Source organism: Cinclus cinclus, chromosome 1 (genome assembly GCF_963662255.1).
Source record: "Cinclus cinclus chromosome 1, bCinCin1.1, whole genome shotgun sequence".
Classification (NCBI taxonomy): Eukaryota; Metazoa; Chordata; class Aves; order Passeriformes; family Cinclidae; genus Cinclus; species Cinclus cinclus.
Window position 1 is genome coordinate 61,517,442 of NC_085046.1, and position 23,408 is coordinate 61,540,849.

At 36.5% G+C, this 23,408-nt stretch overlaps 1 protein-coding gene across 1 annotated transcript in view; it reads right to left on the bottom strand.

Annotated features, from left to right (window-relative positions):
• Positions 1-23,408, bottom strand: part of CDKAL1 (CDK5 regulatory subunit associated protein 1 like 1) — a 377,407-nt gene that overhangs the window by 123,393 nt on the left and 230,606 nt on the right. The window contains exons 10-11 of the mRNA XM_062514885.1: positions 22,124-22,290; positions 7,946-8,091 (exon numbers count right to left, since the gene is read on the bottom strand). Of these exons, the coding sequence (XP_062370869.1) occupies positions 7,946-8,091; positions 22,124-22,290 (313 nt within the window). The remainder of the gene's footprint in view (positions 1-7,945; positions 8,092-22,123; positions 22,291-23,408) is intronic.

Consider the following 23,408-nt stretch of genomic DNA (forward strand, 5'->3'; position numbering starts at 1 on the left):
ATACACGTATCTTGTACTTATCTCTGTAGTAATTTGCTATCACAAACACTTACACATCTTAATATACGTTTGGATATGATTAAAAGCTCAGGAGCAAGTTAAAACTGAGAATTGCATGCCAAGTCAATCTGCTATTAAGCAAATTGTTATGAATTAAAGTTACTGTTTTAAAAACAAATTAGACTCCCCTCCCCAGGTTCTAATTTCTGTGTTTCAAGAGAATGAAACACAATGAAAATAAGTATTCAGAAAAAAAAAAGGAAAAAAGTGATTTTAGTTATTTTGCTTTAAAACTCTAGAGAAATACAGTATCCCAATAAGTACAAACAAGAATTTAGACTCATAAATATTAAATGCTTACAGACTCATTTCCACTACCGCATTCCTTCCTTATATCCTCACTACAGATTTTATATCATTACTTCTGAAGAACACATTCACATGCCTTCAGGGGGATAAGAAAAAAGGGGGAAAAAAGATACCATCTTGCTACACTTATGAAACTGAATTTGATGTACTTTACTAATTTCTAGTCTATCATCTAACAATACTCCCACATTAGGATTTTAGAGAAGAAAACTGCAGATGAGGCTGCCCAGAAAAAGGAGAGCCTAATCATAACTGAATACAGAGAGTATCACTCTAAGCAACTTCACTACTAGTATTTAGTAAAAAGAGTAAGCCAGCTTGTAAGCCAAGTTTAATAATCACATGAATTTGCTTTTTCATTTAATAAGGGCACATATCTTCCCTTTCCAGCAACCATTCATAAAATGATTCCTCCAAATTTTGGCCAAAGCAGAGCATCACAGTATCGTGACCTCAAAGGATTTGAACTGCAGATGCCCTGAGTGCCCACTAAGTCTGCACTCAGCAAGCTGTGCTCATCCTGGACACTTTATTTCCCAGGCTTCACCCTCCAGTTCTTACTATGGGAGTTGAATAGTAACCCAAGAACCAGGAGGGAAAAGCAAAACTAATCCTCTCATAAATTATTTTCTTACATCTAGAAAAAACTATTTAAAAGAAAATTCTGTAAAATGGGAGTACCCATAAGCATGCACATGCTGCTTAAGCCCATCAGCATGCAGACCCAAACTGCTCCAGAATCCAAAGAGACTTCATATAAAAAATAACAGAGCATAGAAATTTTGAAACCAGTTTCCTATAGAGTATCTTCCCCAAAAATAAACAGGTTGAAGTTACATTTAGTGTCAACTAATCTTCAAAGTAGTCTGTAAACTTGGAATTATGTTAACATCTCATCACATGATTTGCTTGGGACTTCCATATTTGTATGTTTACATCCTCACACATGAACTGCTAAGATGCAAAAACAACAGGATAACCAAGAGCCGACAGCCCAGAAAACCCCAATGTTCTTGATGCATTTGGCATGAAAGACTATGAGTAGCAAATAGTGACTAGTAATTTCTAAAGTGGCAAAAGATCCAATCCTGTGAACCGTGGCAGTAGAGAGGTCTCCCCATGAATTAACTAAAACCTGATTCACAATCCATAGAACAGAGAAGACAAAGATTAAGAAGGTGCAAATATTGCCTTCCTGCCTTCCATTCCCTCTCTAGGGAAAGTATATCTCCTTGCTAAAAAGTAAGGGTGCAGTAGCATTAGCTGAGAAAAGGGAAAAGTGCTGTGCAGGCCACAATGGAAAGCCTGCCCTCCTAAAACAACATTCAGCTTAGCTGAAGTCATGTTATAGTAAAAAAAAAAAAAAAAAAAGCTATCCTGAAATACCTAATGCTTGTCTCTCCACAGTCAGTTCTAAAGAAAAACATATTTTTGAAATGTAGGTTGATGAATGATGATGTTCAAAATATCCTAATGAAATTAATGGATCCGCAAGTGTTCAGCACTGTTGAGAAACCTCTCACCTACTTACACCTCTTTCCAAGACATTGTGAATCAAATGCAGGGCAGGAAAGGTTATAAACTTAGCAAAGTCCAAATTTAAGTTTCAAGATAACTAAAGACAACTCATCCTGTGACAAAAAGGAGCTTGTCCATCAAAAATTACACCATGAAGCACTAGGGTCAAGTCTAGACACAAACCTGAATGTACTTTTGTGATGTACGATGAAAAACACCCACGTTCCAGTTTTTTGTGAGAATTCAACACCTTTTAAAGGCACTCAATTAATTTTAAACATAAGGAAAAAAAAAGAGACACATTTGGTAAAGTGATTACTGCAGACTCCAAGAGCAGAAAGACAAAAGACAGAGAAGAGGGAAGAGTCTGGAGACTGAGGTATAAAATTACAGATAAGTACCAAATACACTCAGCAATTTCTTAGCAGAGAACGTCATAAGGATTTTAAAGAGATGACATTTGCATTTGCAGTAGTCAGCCTGACAGAACAGATGTGCTAAAACCCATTTAAAAAGCCCAAATCTGGAAGACTTGTCAAGGTTTGTTAGGGACGTGATTTGCACGTCTGCAAGATGAGCTCAACCATTTCTCTCTCTGACTAGCAGAAGTGCATTTTGAGAGAAGTGAAACAAATTCACACTGTAAAAAGTGAGGGAGTTGTTAAAGCCTACTTCGTAATTACCTGCATTTTGAAAGTGAGTAGAAAAAGGTATATAAAAATAGTAAATGGTTATTTTAAAATTACTCTTTTCATTGCCTTCCAATTCTGCTTTCAGTAAATGTCATGATACTGTGAAAACAATACTACTGTCACAAGGCTTTAGGATAGCTTTAAAACTGCAGGTTATCTGAGGCAGCTGCAAATTTGACAATGACTCAGTTGTTTATTTTCCAATGAGAACTTGGCAATATTCAGAAGTTTACTATACGGACATCTTTCAGAACAAAATTATTTAGTTACAGGTTATTTACAGTGTTTGGAATTTCCTTGATCACCCAAATAATAGTATTTGGAAACAAACTTTTGGGAAGATGTTTCTTCCCTGTTCATTATTTCAGTCAAAAGTGGCTACTATAAAGTAGGGACAATTTTTAAGCCAAAGACTTGTGAATGGCAAGACACACAAAAAATACAGGAGGAGACCATGATAACCAGCTGATTGCTCACACAAGTTCTCATGGCATGTGTTATGATGCCAGAAATAAAAACAAAGCCACAGTAGAAGACTGGAACCTGGGAAAAAATCATAGCTTGTCAAATTGTTCAGAAAGGCAAGAGCAGCTATACTGAAATATACTGGACAAAATTATGTTGAGAAAGTAGACTGTGAAAAGTTCCATTCAGACACACAACTATTGCTGTTAAAACCACTGTGACTAGGAGAAGACAATACCAGGGTCCACTTTGCTCCCAGCCCCGCTATTCCACCCTGAGGCAGCCTGACTAAGTCACAAGCAGATACAGCCTGGCTGCCACTGCAACAAAAGAGACAAAGTCAAGGCAGATCAAAAGAAATACAAGACAAGACAACCCACCCCAAACCCTTAAAAACAGAATTAAAGAGTGGCCTAGGGAGCTGCTGAAGCTACCATTTGTCAGCTTAACTCCTGGTAAAGCAACAGGGAAGTAGGGAGCCCAGGACTGTGTAACACCTTCTCTCAATTTGGACACTATCTCTAGTTTCTTGTCTGCAACTGCTGGGCAATTAGGTTTTCAGTTTGCATTTGAGTGAGTAATTTCCTTCCAAGTTTGTGATTTATTTTCCATTGCATACATTTACTACTTTAAGTCCTTTACTGCCTTTTTCCAACTGCATGTAATTATGTACCTACATATGCTGAAAAATCAATGCTTGATTACAACTAAAAGTAATGGAGGCTCAGAGAGGGTTTCGAGTAGGTCTGATTTTAATGGAAAAGGCAGAACCAGTGAAAAGAAACCCCAGAACTTTCTGCCTGACAGAGCTGTGGCTTCACCAGCAGACCAGGTTTGCTGGCCTTCTGATGACATTTGAAAGCTCCAATATTCCCAGTCTGAATTATAAAACAGTCTCAAATGAACAGCAGCAGAACAACAACAGATTAAAAACAATGTTATGCTACTATCTCAGAACACAAACAAAAACAAACTGGGAGGCAAACCCAGCCTTTCCTCAGAATTACACTATTCTCCAAACTCTAAATTTCCTTTTTTTTTTTTTTTCCTTTGATCTAGGTTTTGGGTTTATGAGTCTCCTACCAAGCAGTAGTAACAGGAGATATAAACTTTGATGAACATCAGAATCACTTCACAAACCAACAAGATGAGAGAATATAGTCTGGGCAACAAAAGCAAATGACATTTGGAAAAAACATTACCACTCTAAGGACTTTTTAATGGGTATATTTTCACACTGCTGATTACTCAAGCAATTACAGAATATGACATTCAGATCTCAGGTTTCTTTAACTAAAATATTTTCCAATTGTTTGCTTTTATCATCAAAAGTAAATTTCAGGAGATTAAATTTCAGAATTTCAAGGTAATTAAAGCTGCCTTGCTCTTTTTGCAACTACAAATATCACCTTTCAGAAATATAATCTATGCAAAATCTTGAAAGTTGAGATCACTTGAAAAACAACTCACACTTTGATATAATGACACCAAAAAGAAGACCTTCTGATATGACTAAATTGGTCTCTGGGTTAAATTTACTTAGCAGCAATTTCTAGAAGTCCTGTATTTGGTTGCAAACACATTGAAACTAATATGCAGGAATCAGTCTTGTGAATAGTGCCTGCAGACTCCTTACTGTATTAGTCCCTAGAAACCACAGACCAGGGCACTAGTCCTTACTTAGTCCCTACAGACTCTGTACACACTACATTAATCAATACATCCTCACTTCATGCTCTTGCTCTCTAGAACAGTTTACAAATAAATTATCAGGAAATATATCAATATATCTATATCTACATCTATATATATATATATCTAATCTCTACATCTATATCTAGCTATCTATACATGTATATCTACATATTAGCTCTCTAGATATATTTAGATCAAAGCGCAACTGCTCAACAATATTTTCCTTAATAGTCAAACTTACTGAAATTTCAGTGCAAAAAGGTGCAAAATATGATACAAGGAATTTTAAAAAAATACAAAAGAAGCTTTCTGTATTTCAGTTTTTGCAGTCTAAAGGATTTGTCTTTCTTGCTTTGTATTCTATGCATTTTGCTATTGATCATACTAAACCAAAAATGTTGTCACCTGGCTTGGGAGAGTGGCTCTGAAATACAAAGAGCTGCATATCAAAAGCCAGCACTAGAACATCAATACTAATTTTTAAAGTTCATTTACATTTCTCATGCCTGCAGAGTCCTCAAAAAGAGGAAAAATGTGACATTTCCAACTTCACAGACACAGAGTGTCCAGAATGCTCCATTCTTTTTAAAAAAGTGAGTTTCAATATATTGAGTATTATGTTTGGAGTACTCTTGGAGAACTCTAACCTCTCTATAAGATATTCTGTGCTCAGCAGGATATAAATAAATGCCCACTCTGAAGAAGATACCTCTGCAGTCACTCATGGCCCTCCAGAGGAAGGAAAAACTGTTTTTCTTTTCTTGGCAAAAAAAGCCCCAGAGTGTTTTGCTGGCCCGATTGAGAAAAATATTCAGAAAACACTTGATAGATCTTTGGGGTTCCAAAAAAAAAAACAAAACTGTAACATAGATGTTTCTTTTCCTTTTTCCTTTCATTTTTACTTGCTGGACTTAATTTTATGTGCTTAAATTTCTGAATGCAAGTTATTAAACACTTAACTAATAATCATTAGCATTCCTTGATGCATGGCCTTACTTCTTCAGCAGGTCAGCCTATATATTTATTGCTTTAATAAAACTTTTGGTGGAAGTTATTATCAGAGCAGATGTCATACTCTAGAGACAAAGATGACATTTGGACTCTACTGATAAGTCCTTGTGCATTTTGAGTAGGAAGCTTCTAGATGTCTTTATGGCCTCGGCAAAAGAGAAAGGAGATATAGAGGGTTCTACTTTTGGTTTATTTTACCTTTCTGATAAATGGGAGAAAGAAATAATCCCTTTTGACTATTAAAGTAGTTTAAACACATATTAAATTTTAGGTATTCTGGCTCTAGGCTCTGGAGTTGTCTGCAGCCATGTTAAGTTCTGGCAAATTTTGTGCTGAGATCTTTATGGGAATATCTACATGGGAATGTAATAGCTGGCTGCTGTCAAAAGAGTAAAGTCTACAAAGACTCTGTGCTCTTAACTGTAAAGAAAAACCTTGCATTTTACAGATGAGCACACGTTCAAGCAACTAAAAACATTTTCTCTGCCTTGTATAGCTTCTTTATCCTGCTGCCATATGGTACAAAGATTTTTTTCCCATCTTAATATCTGGAGACTATTTTCTAAGAGGAACTACTAGATAATTTGGTATTTTCTTAATAAGCAGGATAAATAAAGTTTATTATTCTTTAAAATCAAGACATCAAACCATTTTTCTTCCTTGTTAAGTTCACTACAAAAAAGCCCTGGAAAAAGACATACATTACTATATGCTCAGTGACCAGCTGCTTTAAATTTGGGTATTAAGTAATTCACTCTTTTCTGTGTGCAAGAGCTGAATAATTTAATAAGTCTCCATATGCCCCAAAATGTGCCAGCTATATTGGGTTATCGAAAATCCAGCTGCTGTGAGGATAATAGCTGCCAATGCTAAAACTACTGAAGAGAATAATGAATCAACTTCAAGTCAACTAAGACATAAACTGACACAGTCCCACTTAAGATACGTGGGAATACAATACATCTGTTAATTAAAAACTAACACTGATCCATAGGCACATGAAATTTAGTGCCAAGAATTCATGGCCATTGTTTGTGGTGGAAAATTAATGTAAATCAACCTGTATGAAGACAAGCAGCCCCATTTCCATCAGTTGTCCTAGATGCATTGGAATGTCCTATAAATTACACATTCAGTTTGCAAAACAGATTCTATTGTGTCACAGTTGGCTTTCTTTATTACATATTCTAATTCCCATGCAGCTATTAGATGACATGTTTTACATAGCTAGACTTCTGAATTTTTCAGCTCTCATAAAAAAATTGATTATGAACATTCAATTGGTTTGATATACCAGTATTTTAGTGCAAGGTAAGAGTCAAAGGTACAATGCCACTGCCCTTAAGCCACTGAAGAAGCACACAAACAAAGGAAGCAGAAACAGATAAAAAACATGTCAGAACAAGGTAGCCAAACAAGGTGTCAGAAATTACTCTCCAGACACATTTTTTGGACAATCAGTGCAGAAATATCCATCAAAATATGTCACTATTAACTTTTTAAAAGCTAAGAAAATACTTTACTATATGAAATTGATATGAAATCATTACTTGTAGTTACAAAAGCTTTGCAGGTAGATGTAACCTTAATCTTGGTGTCAGCATAAGTAAATACATGAATGACATATTATTTAATTTCTCACAATTAGCTCTGTTGTTAAGGGAAATAATTTTGAAATTAATCTAGAACTCATCAGTCCCCTAAGCAAGATTAGAGTGCTATTATAGTGATGTAAATTTACATAAGATATAGCACACAAAATACTTACTAGGACAAACAAACACAAAACTAACCCATTTACATTTGCTCAAGCTGGATCATCTCTAGTACACAAAGCGTGCAATGTTCAAAAACCACATGAAAGATAACTTCAGTAACTCCAACTTCAAGCAATCTATATATAGTAGTTTAGGTATAAAAATAATTTAAGAATGCATTATTTGAAAGAGATTAGGAATATATTGACAAATTAAAAGCATGTCATGCAGAGATTTAAGATGCTTATAAAAGCTTGAGCATAGGGACCAACCACATCAAGGGGCTTACAGAAAACTCAAAGACTTTGAAAGCTGAAAGAACCTCATTTTTTTTCATACCTTAATTATGAAGCTGCAAATAATTGTGTTTTCAGACACATGTTCTTGACATTGCAACAAACCCAACACTGTCATTTTCTCAATTATTAGTAGACTTACTTGTCTTTAAGGAAATCCACTACTTGTTTGAAGTCTGCCACACAGTATTCTCTTTTCATGTCCATGAGCACACTGTCAGAGGCTGACTGGACTGGTATGTGCAGAAAAGCATATACTCTTGGATGATTGAGAATCTTGGCCATTTCCTAAGAGTTATTAAAAGAAAAAGATGCTTTAAAGCATTATGTAAATAGTACAGAAAACTCATTTAAATTCATATATGGGCCAAATATTAGCAGTAATACTTCTAAAACCCAAACAATACTGAATTGCCTCAGCCCAGTTTGAAACAGTAGGGACGGATGAAAATATCTGAAAGCAATTTTGTTTCAAGAGAAAATAAGAAGAAAGTGGTAACACCAAATTTCCTTTGAGATAGGGATCACCTTCCCTATGTAGTATTGATTATGCAATTAAATGAAAATTCTAGAGGTAAAGTATTGTGAAAATTGGTGATTTCAGACAGTGGCTGTTTTCAGAAGATGGCAAAGGTTAGCTGCTCTCTTGTTGGCAACTTCTTGAGGCAACTTCTCAGATACCAAAATGAGAATGTCTATAATTGGAACATCCCTAAAGTTGGCCAGTTGCTAATTAAGGTACACCTCATCACTTGCAAACCTGCTCCAATACTGGTCTGAAATGTTACCTATGTTACTTCAGAAAAAAGGACAGAAATTAAAAGTGTTTGGCTGTCAAATTAATAGAATTAATCAGGGGGCAGTTTAAAAGTAGAGTGACTGCTTGGAAAAAAGACATAGGATGTTATACATTTTGTACAAATGCAAAAGGTCGGGGGGAAAAAAAAAAAGTAAAGGTAATAGCAAAATGCAAAATCTCCTAATGAAAGCCAAATCAAACTCCCAACAGAGGCTTGGAAAGGTAAAGGAATGTGAGACAGAATAGAATATCTCATTATTTAACCCATTAAGGACATACAGTAAAACAACAAAGTTTAAGTATTTTTAAAAGTTGAAACCAACCAGCGTCTAGACTGTGTGCAATATGGTATCATACTACTTGTTAATCTTTGTCCTGCAACAAATAAGTGAACTTGGATAAAGAACCACAGTCCATGAACAACCAGGTCTTCATGGTCTTCAGGTCTACAGTATGGTTTTCCCTTCCTCCCTGTGCTTTGGGCATACAGGAAATGGCCTGGGACTGAGCACTGCTCTTCTGCCAGTGCATTCTGTGCACTCCAGTCAGGCTCACTCAGGCCATTTCTCCTGTTTTCTATGATGGCACAGAGACTATCTGACAACACATACCTCTGCCATATTTAGTTTTTAAGATACAACTATTTACAAATTCTTTCCAGACCATTAATCAGCATATTAGTCACGCATTTATATTTTCTCTCTGTATTTCTACAAGGCTGGCCTAGATTTTTCAAAGAGAAGACAGACATCCTCATGCCTTTTCACTTGCAGGAACACAGCTTTTAATAATTGCCCTTAATAATTATAGATGTTCAGCAAGAATATATTTTCAAAAATGGAATTGTACAGAATAAGTACCTAAAGTTGGAAAACCTTCTTTTTAAGCTTTAGAAAATCTTGCAAATGTAATTTATATGAAGCATCCTTGTAATCATCTGTGATTTTTCTGTTTATCAGTAATCAAATATGCTACTAAAATATGGGACATACCAGCTGAAACTTAAGCTATGGACCACAAGTCGATTATTCTGCTTGTCTCTTGGTTCCAAGTACTTCATTCTATCTTCAAAAACAGATTTATGATATAAGGAATCAATGAAACTCATGTTTCGCAACATGTTTCTAAATCTGCCAAGCTCTTAAAAATAACTCACCCTACAACACAGAAAAATTCTTTGCCACTCCTCTCAAATTTTGCATCTTCTGAATAACAGACTCTTCAATACGAGATCAGTTTGTGAATTCTTTTTGAAAATAATAAATTATTATTAGAATTTCTAGATACTAAAGTGTGATTTTATTCCAACTTTTGTAAGGCTGAGAATCATTTCATAGAACAAAACCCCAAACAGATTCACTGTCTATTTATTTGTTTGTGATAGAAATATTAGATTTTAAAAAACCCTGCCTTGTTTTACCACAAAGTTTTGATTTTTAAGGTCACAAATGTGGAAATTCTCTAGTTATATGAAAATGTTGGTTTTATTTCTCATATTCCCCTTAAAAAAATGAAAATTTTGTTGTGAAGTATGAAGAACGAAAACCAAATTCTAAAATCTCAAAAGTGTTTTCCTACCCAGAAGATTCAAAAATACCAAAGCACCCAACCCCACAGCCACTAGCTGATGATCTGACAGCAAGATGCAGAATCCTGCTGGTCTCACAGTCAATCTCTTTCAGGGGGATGTGGCCAAGAGGGAGCTTTTGACTGCACTTCCTCTAAGAGGAACCAAACCAACGGCGTCCAACAGCCAGGGTTAAACAAGACTAATCAGAACTGCTTTTTCCAGTTACCCCCCATGTAAAAGAAAGAAAACATATGTTTTCTGCAATCACTGTTGCCGATCACTTTCAAGATTAAGAACACAACTGCTGTCATTTAAAGTAATTACCCCTGGTTCTGTACTAATGGGACACAAAATGTCTGGCATTAATTAACTGAACTTTTCAACTTTCACTACAGGTCCTCGCATACAGTAAAAGCTACAGCTGCAAGCTCAGAAACATTATTGACTATTCCACTGCATCATTTTGGTTCAGAAAGATACTCCATATCAAAAGAACTGGCATTCTTTACAAAGTAAATAGCTTGTCTTGTGTATCAGAAATTCACATACAACACACACACAGTCTATCTGGGAACACGAACACATCCCAGCTGCTGTGATCATGGGTTTCAGGGATATTCTGGCCAGACAAAGCTCCTCCTAGAGAGAAGGAGGTTCCAAACACCTCTTTATAATGTGAACGCTTTTCTTAGCTTGATTTCTGTATCTAAAGCTACACTAAATGCACTATATGTGCTTTGAATCAAAGGTCCTACTGATAAACTGATTTCCCAGCAGGTACTTGAGGATTGCAATCATTAACTTTGTGAATTTAGCAGAACACAAATTATTACACAAGCCAAAAGTGAAACAGTAATACTTGATGACCCACTGTTTCATTGGCATTCACTTTTAAGTACTGATTGTGGTCTTAAATTTGCCTTTTATAAAACAGAAACTCTGAGTGAGCCATTCAGAAGGAAAGAGAATAATAAATTAAACAAAAGCTTTGCATGATTGCATCAGTCTTCCAAATTTTGTACTGTTCAGATAGAAATATCGCATTCTAACATGCAGCTTTAAGGTAAGACAGTCTTATCTTTTATCCTCCTTACCCCTAAACTAACATTGAAGTTCTTTACCACATAGGTTTAATTAAACTACAACTACTCTGCACTGAACAGTCATACTTAGTCAATGCTGACAGATTTTCCCATACTACAGATTGCATGTAGTATACCAGATTTCATCACTGAATAAAACTATTAGTTAATATCCCAAAGAGTACTTGAAGGGCATCATGGGCTAATGTGTATTTGTACTTCACAATGTCTCAACTTTCTAAGCCTAACATCTGTTTCCTGTTGATTTTTTATAAATATATATATTTATTTTTCTCTAAAGTGCTTTGCATTACTAGGTATAATTGCATATTACAGTTAGAAAAAAAAAAATCTAGAATTTTATTTCCATCTGAAAACAATAAATGAGCAACGTTTGGAAACTATATCACTGTGAAAGAAAATGTCTGTCTTTCATCATGACTGAAACGGCTGATTGCCTTTTCTCACTATTCCCTGGAATCTGATAATGTGTCGGTGAATAAAGGGATGCACTACACAAAAATGGAATTTCATGTAGGAACTAGAAGGTCAAAAAGTAGCACAGTTTGTTTTAACCTGATGCTACAAAAACAGGCGTCATCTACATTTGGAAAACAACAATGTATGCGAAACATCCTTTAGGATACTGACCACATATGAAATTGTTTTTTCCAGTCCTTAGCAGCTGAAGTACATTAGAATACAAAGCACATTACCAGGAAGATTTTTATCTAGTCAGGGTATTTTATCCTAGCAATTACAATACACAAATTTAACCACCTAACCAGAAAATCACACCTCCTGTTTGCATTGACACCATGTGCAACCATAGAAAATTGCAGAGACAATAAACATCAGTATCTGTGCATCACTATGTCAGTACCAGCAAGCTGTTCAGACAGCGATTCTTCCCCCTTACCTAAACCAGGCAAAAATCCAAGTATTTGAATTCTGTCTTGTGTTTGAGTCACGATAATAGCTTGCTTGCTAGCAAAAGGACTTTGTCCTCTGCCAGCAGTGAAGCCCAAAGAAACCCTTGTCCACATGGAAACATGACAAAATGGCACTCCCTCAAAACTTCATCCCTTTGTGGTAGATATTAGTTTGGGATATGTCACGAGGGGTGTCTGCTGACTGTTGTGTTTCAGAAGCTGAGTAGTGCCACCACCAGCACAGTCTGGATGAAAATCAAGTGGCTGTGGCTCATTTTATAAATTCCTCTGCTGCAGTGCAGCTCAGGAACAGATGTGATCTTGTGATGCAGGCACGGGAATGATGACACAGTTATGATCCAGTCTGGAAAGCCCACAGCAGTTTTGTTAAAACAAATGAATAGGGAACTCTCTCCCCACTTCCCACCCCCGTGAGTAACGGGGCTGTAAAAAAAATAACATGTGGGATGTCTCTGAGGACACTGGTTGGAAGGCAATGCTTCTCCCTCACCTGTGTATGAACTGGAGGAGATGTACTGAAGCCACATGACGGGCAAGCTTAGTGGCAACTCCTACCTCACATAATATGACATGACATGCTCAGGTCTTTATCCTGTTATTAGCATGAAGGCAGGTCACACTGGAACAGTTAGAACCCGATGAAATTCTAGCCAATGTAATTTGAACCTTAAAATCAAATCTTTGGGTTGCCAGATGGAGGGCAAAAAATCTGTTTTGTCATATGGGAAAAATGCCTTCTACATTATCAAACAGAAAACTGGTATTAGCTCAGGCCACCCTTGGAAGTGGATATAAACCAGACTGCAAGCTGTGATTTGCTGATAGAAAAACTAGCCATGAGAGCCATATGCTCAGCCCTCGCTGTTCCCAGCTGTTCTCCTAGGTGTGGGATCCCTCTAATGCTTCCAACCTCAGAAAACTGACAAACCATAGCTAGCTAAGCAACTTTTTCTTCCCTCACAGCTTAATATTTACTAAGCCTAATCCCTTAAAAAACCAAACCATGCCACACCAAAACCACCAAACACGGCTTCAAGAGCTTGCCACATCTTCCTTTATTAAACAAGGGCACAAGCTAACTTGAGTTCCTGCACAAGTAGTGCTATTCAGATAATATCACAATACAATAACTGTATTTCACGGTCCAAAGTTTCAGCTGAAGTTTGTCACTCTTCCCATGAGTCAGTGCACAAAGTGAACACACAGCACCAAATACACTAAACACCTGGTTTGTAAACACAAAAATATCAAGAATTCTCCTATTGTGTTAACAGGTGGATATGGTATACCCAAGAATGAAAAGAAACTTCTTGCACAGTACCATTAACTTCCACAGTACCATTAAGATATCTTAAAACTTGGTTCCTGAAATTCTTCACAATAAGCAAGCTGGCATCTCTATCACAATTTGCTTCCAATATTAAAGCACGACTGACTTTACACTGGGTAAAAATGTTAAGCATCAGTATCTCCATTGGGTGGATTAGCCCAAGTACATTTGAGTCTCCACATCACCAAAACACAGCTGATTCCGTGACACCCTCAGCATTAGTACCACACTAATGTCTGTGCACCATGCAGGAAAATGCTTCAGTGCTTTCAAAGATGGGAACTGTTATTGCTGCTGCTGCAGCCATCGTTACAACCCTAAAGAGCCTTTGTGGAGCTTCAGAGCGCTGTTTGTCCAGTTCCAAAAACTGCTTCACTTTAAGGTGAAGTGTACATTTTGTTAATGGTTAGAGCAATGGTTTAATGAATCAAAACCAGCCAACCAAGTTAATACTAATACCTTGTGAAATTAATTCTGACATGCAAGAAAATGCACATTTTTTTTGTTTACTCTATGGTCCTCCCTAATTTCTCATCAATAAGCACTCCTCAAGTGAAATACATTTTTTTTTCCAGAAGTAAAATAATACTCCCTTGTTCAATATGTATTAGAAACACATATTGGGAAGGTCCCTAAAAAGGTGATTTATTGCAACAGCACACTGCCACTTTAAGTAACTCTCTGTCTCAATCATACTTTATGCTAATAAAACCTTGAAAATTAATTAAAGCATAGAGAGACACACACAGTAGGCAAGTAGGACTGTCACACTACCTTTTTGTCTTCAGAAAGCTGAATGAGTGAAATGAATTACTAGTTTCACCCATACTATGAATTTGTTCTCCAGCTCAAAAATGAGAATCCCATAGGACAGAAAAGAATTGATGGTTTCTGCTCAGAAGGAAGACTTAGAATGAATTGCACACCCCTCCAGAGTTCATCTGTACCAAGACAAGGCAGTGCCAGGAAGCCTCTCTATTGTTTCCCTTCATTTCAAACAAGCAAGTATGATATCTAAAATAGCAACTGCTTTAGCAGGTTCCAGTGGAAGGAAAATAGTGGAAGGTTTTAATCAAAACTTAAACCTTTAGGCAAATACTACCACTTTCATTTATGAGCTGACCTAAATTTCATAGTAAAACAGAATAAAATATTCCAAACCATAATGACAAGATTTATATCATAGAATTTACATTCTCCAGTAACCCCTGCACATTTAACAGAGTTAAACCAATTGAATTCAAAGAATGAGATTTTATATATTTTCCTCAATTAACAGTGTTACAACAACCCAAAGCAAATATTACTGTGCAGTTTTATTAAAGTTTCTAGAACACAATGTATTTTCTTTTTCTCATTTTTAAATAAAATCTTCACCTCAAGAAAATCAACCTTTTTTTAAACAAATGTCAAAGCCTAACGAAGCAAGCAGTCTTACTGAAGATTATGTAGATGATGCTGCAAAGCACAGGGAATGTGACAGCTCATCTATCAAAGGAAACAAAGGGTTTATGCATCTAAACTAAATAGAAGCTTTTGAAACAGCATGGAGAGTAGCTGGTAGAACTTTACTTATTATAATATAAATAACTAGGAAAGTGAGATGTTATTTGTTTAACAATGAAGGCAGAAATATTAAAAGAAGATGGCACAGTTTGTTATGCAAGCTCTGTGTTTGACAATAGCTTCTACCTCAATGCGTTGAAGTGCATGGCAACTGATAAAATCCTGCTTTTATTTAGCAGAAATGCACTATCCCATACAGGCATTTCCTATTCTTTGAACATATTGCTCAATTACTGGTGATTTTTATTTTCTGCTAGTAATTCACCAGAAGTAAGCTCCAGCTCCAAAGGACTGCTGGGATGAGACAGTATTGTAAGTAATTGACAGACAGCCTGACACTCAGCACAAGATTGAGAGTGGATCTGTCTGCATTTAAATACTCTTCTAGGGCAGTCTAACAAGCAAGAACAACATTCATATGGGCAAATCATAATTAAGGTACAGCTAATATGCACAGATTTAACTGGTCAAGCAGTGCGCTCCTGGATGTTAACCCCTTTTTGCACTACCAATTTTTATTCACAGATTATTAAATATAGAAGAGCACTAGACACATGCATGAAATATTCTGTCTTGATGGAAGACTGAATTTTGCATAAATAAAGCCAGTTTTTTTATGTATCTCAATGCATTTTTTTTACTAGTTTTATAAAGAACATGAGCTTCATTCCCAACAACACAAATATTCCCTTCCATGTTGTCTGGAAGGAAACCTTTATTCTTCAAAGTTCCCAATTTGTTAAGGTTTTTGAGAGAACCCAAGATTCACAAATACAGCATAAAACCTTCGAGTAAAATGGGTTCTTATTTTGACATTTATTAAGCCAAATCATATTCTACCAGCTGGAAACGAACATGTCACCAAGCATTTACAGACGACAGAATCTGCTGTGTACGAGATGTTAAAATTCTAGATTAGAGAAAATGGTGTGACAAAATGTATCGCTAAGCACAGCAGAGATTCATCCATTTCCCAACTCCATAATATTAAAAAATACACTGATTCTGGGGTGAGCTCATGTTCCCATGACACCATGTCTTAAGGAGTAATTTCAAGGAAATGTGCTGTATTTGAAAACCTCATAGAAAAAGAGTGCTTTGAGAGGAAGAACAGGAGAGACAGGCTATTTTAGTACTAAAAACTAAAACACAGGAATGCACAGAGTAAGCAAAGATGCACATACAGCTTCCATAGGAAAAATAAGCATTTAACATAATACTAAACTAAATAATAAACATCCCTTCATACCTCACCTTCCCCATCCCGCCCCACCTTAGGAGGACAGAGGCAATTGCCCCATCCTCCTCCCTTTAGTATCTGAGATTCTTTTCAATTATACTGCTAGCAAAACAGACACAGTTTGCATAGAGACAACTTTGTAATTACAGCAAGAAAAAGTTGCATGGTCCACCGCGTACAAAACACTACAAAACTCACAGTAATAAGAAGTCAGGGGCTTAACTATTCATTTATTTAAATGTATGCTGCAGTTTTCATTTTTTTTCTGGTCAAATCAACAGATTTTTAATTGGCACTTTCAAAAGCAGCAGTCTATGAAAATGACAAAAAAAAAAATACTAGAAACAAAGCAAATACATGCCCTAAAGTCCTTTTAATTCTTGAAATTATGCTGCCCTTTTATTTGCCATTGAGGAATGTGTGCATATTATTCCCTTCTTAAACACATTTCAAATCAGCTTACACTCGAGGTTATTCAAAACTTGAGGTTATGCACAATGCTCAAAAACGCTTGGTGCACTCAGGAAAAAAAAGAACAACAGAGAAAAAAGAAAACGAATTAGTAATCTTACTGTAATACTGTAATAATTTCCTATGTGCTGTGTCAGGGCATGTTTGAGGGAGCCATCTGTAGGGTATCAGCTTCAATGAGGTTAAGGAACATAAACACCGAGCTGACACGAAAGATCAAAGCAAAAGAGCAAAGAAATACTACTGCAACTCATGGTACACTTGGCACACCTTCTGCATTTAAAGACTCTGCTGCCATGCAGACTCCATCTCAATGGCTGGTGTATCACTCAAATGTCCTGAATTAATAACGGAGATATAGTCCACAGATGGCATATAGTATGGTTTGAGACAGACTCATTTTGACAGGTGACAAAGACGACTACTCATCTAGTCATGTGAAATTAAGCACTTACGGGAATGGCAGGTGTGAACTGCCTCCTTTATACAGATTTGGAAGCATCCCATCACTCACAGAAAGTGCCATACTAAAATCCCAGACAACTCTGGGATTATGTTAAATCCACAAAGGAGACAAGATAAGGCTGAGATGTGAGTCCCTGCCCTTTTACAGTCTGGATGATCTAGAGTCCTTCCTGATTTGGATGGAGCCTCAGGTACTTAAAAAGAAAATTAAGTTTAAACCTAAGGAGCAGTGAAATATAGTCAAGGCAAAATTAGTATCTAACACTATGCCATGAACATTAATTTCAAGTCACTATACATTTTGCCTTATTTTTTACTTTCCAGATTAATCCCCATTCATCATTTATCTACTACCATTGCTTTAATGGATTTTTACCAACTCTCCCTCTCCATCAGTCACTAGAAGTGGATGTTAAACGCTGTCTCACCAGAGCACTAGCAAGTAGCTTCATAATATGACTGGGGAAAGAATGCCTGGAAGTTACCTCTAAAGCAGGGTGTGTTCCTTATGTACTTTTGCTACATGTTGATAACACGGGCAGATAAAATCTTTGACATCTGGCAGCGTGTGCAATTAGAGCAGTAGCTCTGTGCAAAGACATATGGACAAGAACATACAGGATAACCACACACATACAACACTCCATTGCAGGTTTTTCTAGGACTATAGAATGGATTCTAACACTAACCTTCTCCTTCACATTATGTATAAAAAAAAAAAAATCTGAGGCAAATTATTTTTCCCTGGCCGTAGTCCATGTCTGTTTAATATTTTTTTTTCCATATAGATAAAATCCCAAGTTTTCCTCAACATCATGTTGCATGAATATTTTAAGATAGGACTGATACTGGGCAAGAGCTTCTCTCAAAATCTCAGTTTGAGATTAACCTTGAAATAAGTAAGCTCTATGATGAATATGTAAGCTTCGTGATTTATCCATTCAAACAGACTGCTGAGACTGTGAGAGCACTTTGGAAAATACAAAACTACCTCCATTGCTCAGCCAGGAAAACTGAGGATGTCTTCTGTAGGTAAACCAAAATCCAACTTCTTTCTCAGTCTTAGTACCACAACCAAGCGTTGGAGTCTCCGGTCCTTCAGTTTCTTTAAACACGCTAAATAATCCTCTCTGTCATAACAACAAACCTCACGCTGGAGAAGTCCTGCCAGGATTTGCTGTGTACACTTTGATGTGCCCACTGAAAGCAGCAGTGAAATTTTAAAATGCATGCTCCCTTCACAGCCATTGGTTTTTCAGTCTGGGGTGAACTTCATAGTGGACAAACTAAATGAGCTTCCAAGGAAATCAGAGCAATAGCCACACTCCAGGTTCACCATGACTGTACTCCAAGTCCTGCGTGGGAACAGAGGGATTCAAACTAATGGTATGTCTTTGAAACAGCTTTGGGTCACAGGTAGTGGGAAAGTTTGATTAAGAGAATTGTGTTTATTTTTAAGTAAAGACTCCAAAATGAACATAAATTTAGATATAGTGTCTTCGCTACCAAATTCTGTTTTCCTCATCTGCTCTTAGTACTTCATATGCACTAGTGTAAGCACAGTAATCAACTGTGGCTAAAGACAACAGCAGACAAAAAAATCTAGTACTTTTGATTATACTCTGAATAATTATGATAAAGGCTCTTTTTGTACTGATGTAGGCTAGTATGCAGTATGCCAAAAATAGTTTAATATTCTGCATGACTATAAAACATTGCACAGTTCTAAACATATCTTTCTTTTTAGACAAGAAGGCTCAAGCGAACACAGAATTTTTAATTTGAAAACACGTGTGTGCTTCTCATCCCAAGACTATTCATGCTACACAAGGCACTACTACCACCATATTTACTGAATAAAAACCAAATGTTTTTATTAAATAAATAAAGTTTTTAAATTGTCAGACCACGCAACACAAGCATAGTAAGAATTTTCATGAGATTAACAGTATCCTCTGATAGCAGTACCCGAAGGTACTGGTTATGCTATTTTAAATCATATGAAAACTTAAACTGATCCCCTACCTTAAACAAACTTGAGTTTGAATAGCCACTGGCCCAGGCCCCCAGATATACCAAGCCTTCAGCATAAGAGCCTTAACACCCATTGCAAGTGTTCACACCTTTACTTTGCCCTCTCTTCTGCTCTAATCCCACCACTGCTGACCCAAGGAAAGTTGTCTTCCTCCTCCTCCTCTCCTTGTGCTGGCCTCCACCACTGGAACAGCAGAGCTGTTGGCTATCACGTTTTAGTGGAGACTACAGAAACATTCCCAGCTACTGAGGCAGATGAAACACTCACCTGCAGGCAAACTCCAAGAAATACGGAAGAAAAGTAAACAAATCAAAAGTACTGCTTTTAGGCTGAGTCTATAGGGAAACTCTGTCCAGATCTCAAAATTAATTTCTATATTCAGATGACTACTTCTGCTCATTGCCATATATAATTTTGAAAGTGAAACAAACCCCTGCTGAGCAGTTGCATATGTACAATTGTATGCAACTGCCAAAAATGTCTGATTTTTAAAAATATACATGAAGGGAATGACTTTGTCCTTTGCATTGCATACAAAAAGTGACACAAGTTTAGTACATTTTAACAGGCATTTTTTTTTTTAAAGAAAGCCAAACAACATCATAATTAGGCAGATTATTTGTAACAAAATAAATTAAGAAAATGCAGCACCTTTAAAACAACTAATGAAAGATGTTTGCAATGAGTAACACATCTCCATACCTTTCTTAGGAGCTCTACATCTGGATTTTATCCTAATCAACTGACATGGGAGTTAATCAGCTTCTCACTTAACTTTGCTTTTTAAACAAACTACAGTTTTACCCTTTCCTCAACTGGAAGGTTAAAAGCATGTTGCCTATAAAAAGTTTATTTTGTTTGGTGGAAATGTATACAGGAGACAGCTTACATTCCCCAGTGATCCTTCAGAGAAAACTCTGGTAAGCTTGGAAGAGGAGATTAGATGGAAACGCAGAAAGCAAAAAAAATTTTTCCCTAATTTAGTTTGACAAATCAGCAAAATTGAAGTCACCACATTTCAAGATCAGAAATTCTTGGTCACACGTGAAACATAAAAATGTGATTAAATAATCCTTAGAAAAATCATATAAACTGAAAATCATATGGAGCACTGAAGAGGATGAGCAACAGCAGATGTTGCTACTGCACAAAAAGGCTGGTGCACACAGACACATGTTCTGCACAGCAACATTCAAGACACATATTTCCAAAAGGCATCTATTAATTCCCCTCCCTTTGCCAAGACACTTAAAGATCCGTCTTCAAAGAGATAAGAGTACTTTTCCTAAATATGTGTCACGTGAAAAAATAAGTCCTACCTACAGCACCTTCTGAAAATTTAGAAACAGGAAGACTAGATACCACATATTTTTAGATTTGTGACATGCTCACACTTACCATGATTGAAGGAAAGCAAGATTCTTTCCACTTTTCTTGGATTATATCAGGAGTGTCCCTTATCTTGGCAGAGCAGTTTGTTATTTACAGCAACTGATTTTTTTTTAAAGCCTTGAGAGCACTCATACAATGACCAGCGGCAACAAAAGCAGCAGTCTATGCCAAAACACTTTTAATAACCTGAATTAAAAATTAAAGCAAAGAAACTAACTATGAAAATTGCTAAAAGCTTGATTTGCTTTTGTACAAGATACTGAAGAAGGTTAAAATTAAAAAAAAAAAAAAATAAGAAAAGCTTGTGGAAGATATGGGAGTCCCAGACTCAATGCAAAGTTCTCGAAAACATGACCACACCACATCCTAAAGGTTCCTATTCAGTTTGCCGAGTTAAAACACTCTCTTAGTGAAGCATATGATAAGCCAAAGAATAAAATAACAACCCAGGAAGTTTCTTGCAACTTTCTGCAGTTCAATTTTTTTAGCTGGTGAAGTGAAAACCTCCTTATTCCTACCAAGATGAGATTCCTCTAGCCCACAAGCTTCAACAAAAGGCAAAGATGCAGTTATAGCACTCTGCTGAGAAAATACTGTCCTTGACATCTTAAGAAAACACAAGTGCAACTATTAATGTTATCTTATCTTTGGGAAAGCAGCAAGGATACCTGCTACTTATCTGGAAACACATGCATATGGTTACAAAATTTACCTTCAACTACATCCTTCCCTCCTTTTTCCTCCTCTTTACAGTTATGTTCATTCTGTGGACAGTTCCCAGGAATTTCAATAAATTCATTTGGTGACAGAATCCACCAAAACCAACCTATATTGCAGAAGAAACTCTCACTTCCTCCTCTGCGTGAACAGACTACTCTTTCAAATTCACACTGTTACATACCTCTAATTTCATTGAACTGCCTTGTCACATTTATTTTAAGCACAGATATACACTTACATTTATATTTCTTACTATGGAAGCTCTAAACACACTAAAAATAGGATAATGAATGCATCACTGAGTGAGAACACCATATAGCACTTCTGGAAATATATATCTGAGGTGCAGCAGGATGAAATATTCAATCCTATAGTCCACCACTTTCAAATGACATTTCCTTTGGTTTTTGGAAATACTAGACATATATACAAATGAACATCACTACAATAAAGTCCTACATGTCAGAGATCTCAGTAATATTATAATTCCAAAATTACTTCAGTATCTTATTATCTCAATAACTTGCTGTGTCAGGCAAGTGGTTTAACGCTGTTAGTCTAATTTTGTAAATGTATTTTAAGTCTATTATGTTTTTAAGCTACTGCTTAAAATGAAAGACACTTCACACAAGGTTCCATGCTGACTCACTCAATGAATGTCCATGTCGGCATATAAATGATTCCTTTTCTTCCTTACCTCCAGATGCTCTAAAATATAGGGAGGGTTTGTCATGCCAAGCCTCAGCATAGCTCCCTCAGGAATAACTTCAACCAGCTTCCACAGAAGCGTGGGGAGGTCTGTGCCAATGTCTCTGCCATAAGCCCCTGTGTCTTCACTGGTCAGCCATATCTCACAAACACCCTCTGTGAATAAAAGAAAGAGATAATTAACAAATCTGTTTTAGAGCTGTTTATTTTATCATACAGCTGCTCACTCTTTTAAATGCAGTATTTCACATGGCTATTATGCAGCCAGACTGAGTATTCAATTGCAAAGGGGAGGGAAGGAGAAGGAAGGCTTATCCCATGGGTAGCAGTGGGTTATTAAGTTCATTTTACGAGCACAAGAGTGCTACAACAATGCTGTAAATTATCATTGCTGTGGAGTGATTAACATTCACAGCCAATGACTAATTCTGTGCTGCCTCTACAGCAAGTCAGACAAGTTTAATACTCTGTTTTATTTTTTGAGCCTAATTCATTAAACACCGCAAGAGACATCACCCAAGCAGAGTTTGCACTAATGGTTATTACAGTAGTTAGCTTATTAACTGGTAAGCTTCCAGTGAGCAAAACCAGCTGTAAAGCACTGTGATTAACATTCCTCCTGAAGTAACTATTAAAATGTTGTATTCTTTAAATTATACAATTAGCAATGCAGTATTAAGGTTGTGTTGAAAAGGTTAGTGACCACTGTACAACTAAGTGATAACAGAGGAAAACCTGTTTCCGGGCAGTTAATGCTTTGTTTTCCATCAATCAGAGCCTTAGGAAGTAGTGCATTTGATTTATACTGTAAATAGCAACCTTGAACACTGATATTTGGTAATAAAATCCTCCTACTCAATAGGGGAAAGACTGTACCACTCTTTAATAATAGTTGAAAGTACTGAGGTTTCATGCAGCCACTTCTGCCACCAAGCTCAGCTTTCATCCCTTTTGCAATGCAATTCCTCTCCCCTTTCTTACCAATCCAAAGCAAGAAATAAGCCATTGAAAACAGCATGTCTGTGAAGAAAACAACTGTGATTCACAGCTAGATAAGATACCATCAACTCGAAGAGCTAAACTTCTAAAACCAATAATGAACTGGTAAAAGAAATAATCAAACACTAGAAGGTGCATAATTCAAAGCACTCTTCGGGCCAGCAGAGAATGTATCGTAAAACATAAATGTTGATGTTACAAATTTATACTCAAATGAGGAAAACTTAAGCACATACACTAACTTTAATCACATAAAAAGCAATAAACCCAGAAAA